Genomic DNA, 2,594 nt, shown 5'->3' with positions numbered 1-2,594 from the left:
ATATAATAAAAGGGTAATATGCAAACTGACCCTTACAGCAGAACGACTGGGAATGACTGGTCACTATGACACACACTGACCATCAGGGGGCAGACGTGGTTAATGCGCTCCCACAGGGGGAACTCTGCTCAGCCACAAGCCAGGCTGACGGCTGCCAGTACAGCGGTGGTGGTGGGAGCCTCTCTAGCCTCCTCAGCAATGCTAAGGATGTCCGACCGCAGCTTAGGCCTGCTCCCCGCTGGCAAGTGGACATCCCCCGAAGGCTGCCGGGCTGCCAGAGGGATGTCTGACTGCCAGCCCTGGTTCCGATCCCCCAGGGAGCGGGGCTAAGCCAGCAGATGGACTTCCTCTGAGGGGTCCCAGACTGCAAGAGGGCATAGGCCCGGCTGAAGGACCCCCCCGAGTGCACAAATTTTTGTGCACCGGGCCTCTAGTTGTTTATAACCTACACCAAAAATTGAATTCATGTATATTTTAGAAGTAGCAGAAACCCTAAAAAGTTAATTTGTCTAATGACCACATTTGAGAAATTACTAGAGGCCCAGTGCACAAAATTGTGCACGGGTGGGGTCCCTTGGACTGGCCAGCAATCGGGGCCACAGGAGGTTGGCCAGCAGGGGGAGGGGCCCCCGGAGGTTGGCTATGGGAGTGCACTGACCACCAGGGGGCAGCTCCTGCATTCAGCGTCTGCCCCCTGGTGTCAGTGCATGTCATAGCGACTGCTTGACCCGTTGTTCGGTCGCTTAGGCTTTTATATGTATAGTAGATGGTAACTAATATTTATTGAGAACCTACTATCAGGTCAGTACTTGCAACCTTTTATACTTAGTTTAATCCTCATGTCAACTCTGTGAACTAGATATTCCTGTTATATCTGTTTCACAGTTGATGAAACTTAGACTTAGGAAGATTTAATATTTTGCCAAAGATAACATTTACTTGGTCCCTCTAATACCAACATGCTGGTCAGATGAGAAAACCAAGGACAGAAAAGTCATGTTAGTGTCATATGATGAACTGTGCCTTACTTCATGTGTCATTGGGGGCTGGCATATTTAGATTTTAGTTTTGTTTCTATTATTTATGAAGTATATTTTTTTCTTTAGTATAATGTTTCATCTCAGCAACAAAGAGAAATAATTAAAAGTAGGAGCCTGGACAGGCGGCTACAAGAACCAATAGTGTTGACAAAGTGGAGACATAGCACCATTGTGCTGGACACCAATGACAAGGTAAGACTTTTTAAAAAAAATCTGTTGAGAATTTTGGCAAATTCTTTATTATTTTATTTTTTCCTTAGGTGAATCTCGTACCTTAGTGACTCTTTGTCCTGTAGTAGATTTTGGTTTTGAAGTGTTTTTACACAATGGACCTTCTTATCTGTAGTTTAATGATGTATGCATATACCTTGATACATTTGAGCCTAGTAGTTGACAGGGTGTTGTTTTATTTTGATAACCCTGTTTTCAAGTTATATATTTGTTAATTGTTTGTCTTTAATCTCTAGAAAGTTTTATAGTACAGACAATTTTTCTCATATCAGGAATGATTGGAATCTTACACCCTATGTTTCCCTAAATGCTCTTTGCATAAAGTGCTTCTTTTATCAATCTGAGAAGTAATGTTCTCGATTTCAAATAGGAGATGAATTTTGATGCAAACTTCAGAATGGAAAAGCCATAAAGTTTTAAACTTCCTTGTGTTACATCTTTTCATTGTGGCTTCATTTTGGGGATGGAGTAGGAAATCAGTACAAATTTGCAGAACATTAGGTATACTAATGTTAAAATGTGAGGGTGGTGCTAACACTCTAATATTAAGGAAACTATATTAGAAAGATATTTGTTGTTGGAGACTTTTTAAAAATTTTACTATCAGGCTTCTCTTTTGACATAATTAACAGGTTTCCTGCATTTTTAGGTGTACTACTGAAAACAGAATGAACTCTCCTAAGGCGTAGTTCTCTATATTTGGATAATTTCAGTCCTAAAGTCCTTTATAAATTATCTCAGTCAGTCAAAACAAGTATTTTTTTTAGTAGTACAAGTGGCTGTAAAGTTGTCTTTGTTGAATTAAAAGATGGACTTTTGTAGAGCTGTAGAAACATTTTACTCATAAGATGGAATAAAAGAATAACAATGAAAGTAGTAGATAAGTTTCTAATTTCTGCTTTGTAAGGTTGAATGTAGATGGCATATTAAATGATTGAAATTCTGGGGTTTGTGCCATTGAAGAATGCTTGAAGATACATTACATTGAGATTAATCGGAGTAGATAAGATTCCTAGAGATTTTAATAGAAAAAGTCATTTACTTCAAGAACCGAATTACAATGAGGGTATATAGAAAGCTCCTTCAGACCATATATAACACTCTAATGTAAAAGCCATTGCTGAACCAACTCCACTGCCTCTTAATAAGGAACAAAAAGAATAATTATTTTGGTGATGTCGACTTAAAAGTTTGTAGTCCTTTTTAATTTTTCTTTTTTTTTTTTTAGAATATGTTTGTATGTAGTTATTTTTTTAATTAAATCTTTATTGTTCAGATTATACAGTGTCTCTTTTTACCCTCCATAGCTCCCCCTCCACCCAG

The 2,594-nt window shown here is 38.9% G+C and overlaps 1 protein-coding gene across 15 annotated transcripts in view; it reads left to right on the top strand.

Moving 5' to 3' along the window:
- The window catches only part of ARHGAP12 (Rho GTPase activating protein 12), a 179,244-nt gene that overhangs the window by 123,205 nt on the left and 53,445 nt on the right, over positions 1–2,594 (top strand). For all 15 annotated transcript variants that reach the window (XM_023752210.1, XM_023752217.1, XM_023752216.1 and 12 more), the window contains one exon: positions 1,107–1,232. In XM_023752210.1, the coding sequence (XP_023607978.1) occupies positions 1,107–1,232 (126 nt within the window). The remainder of the gene's footprint in view (positions 1–1,106; positions 1,233–2,594) is intronic.

Source organism: Myotis lucifugus, unplaced genomic scaffold (genome assembly GCF_000147115.1).
Source record: "Myotis lucifugus unplaced genomic scaffold, Myoluc2.0 scaffold_29, whole genome shotgun sequence".
In the NCBI taxonomy this organism is placed as follows: domain Eukaryota; kingdom Metazoa; phylum Chordata; class Mammalia; order Chiroptera; family Vespertilionidae; genus Myotis; species Myotis lucifugus.
The sequence above is the reverse complement of the archived record's forward strand: the minus strand, read 5'-3'. Positions and strand labels throughout refer to the sequence as shown.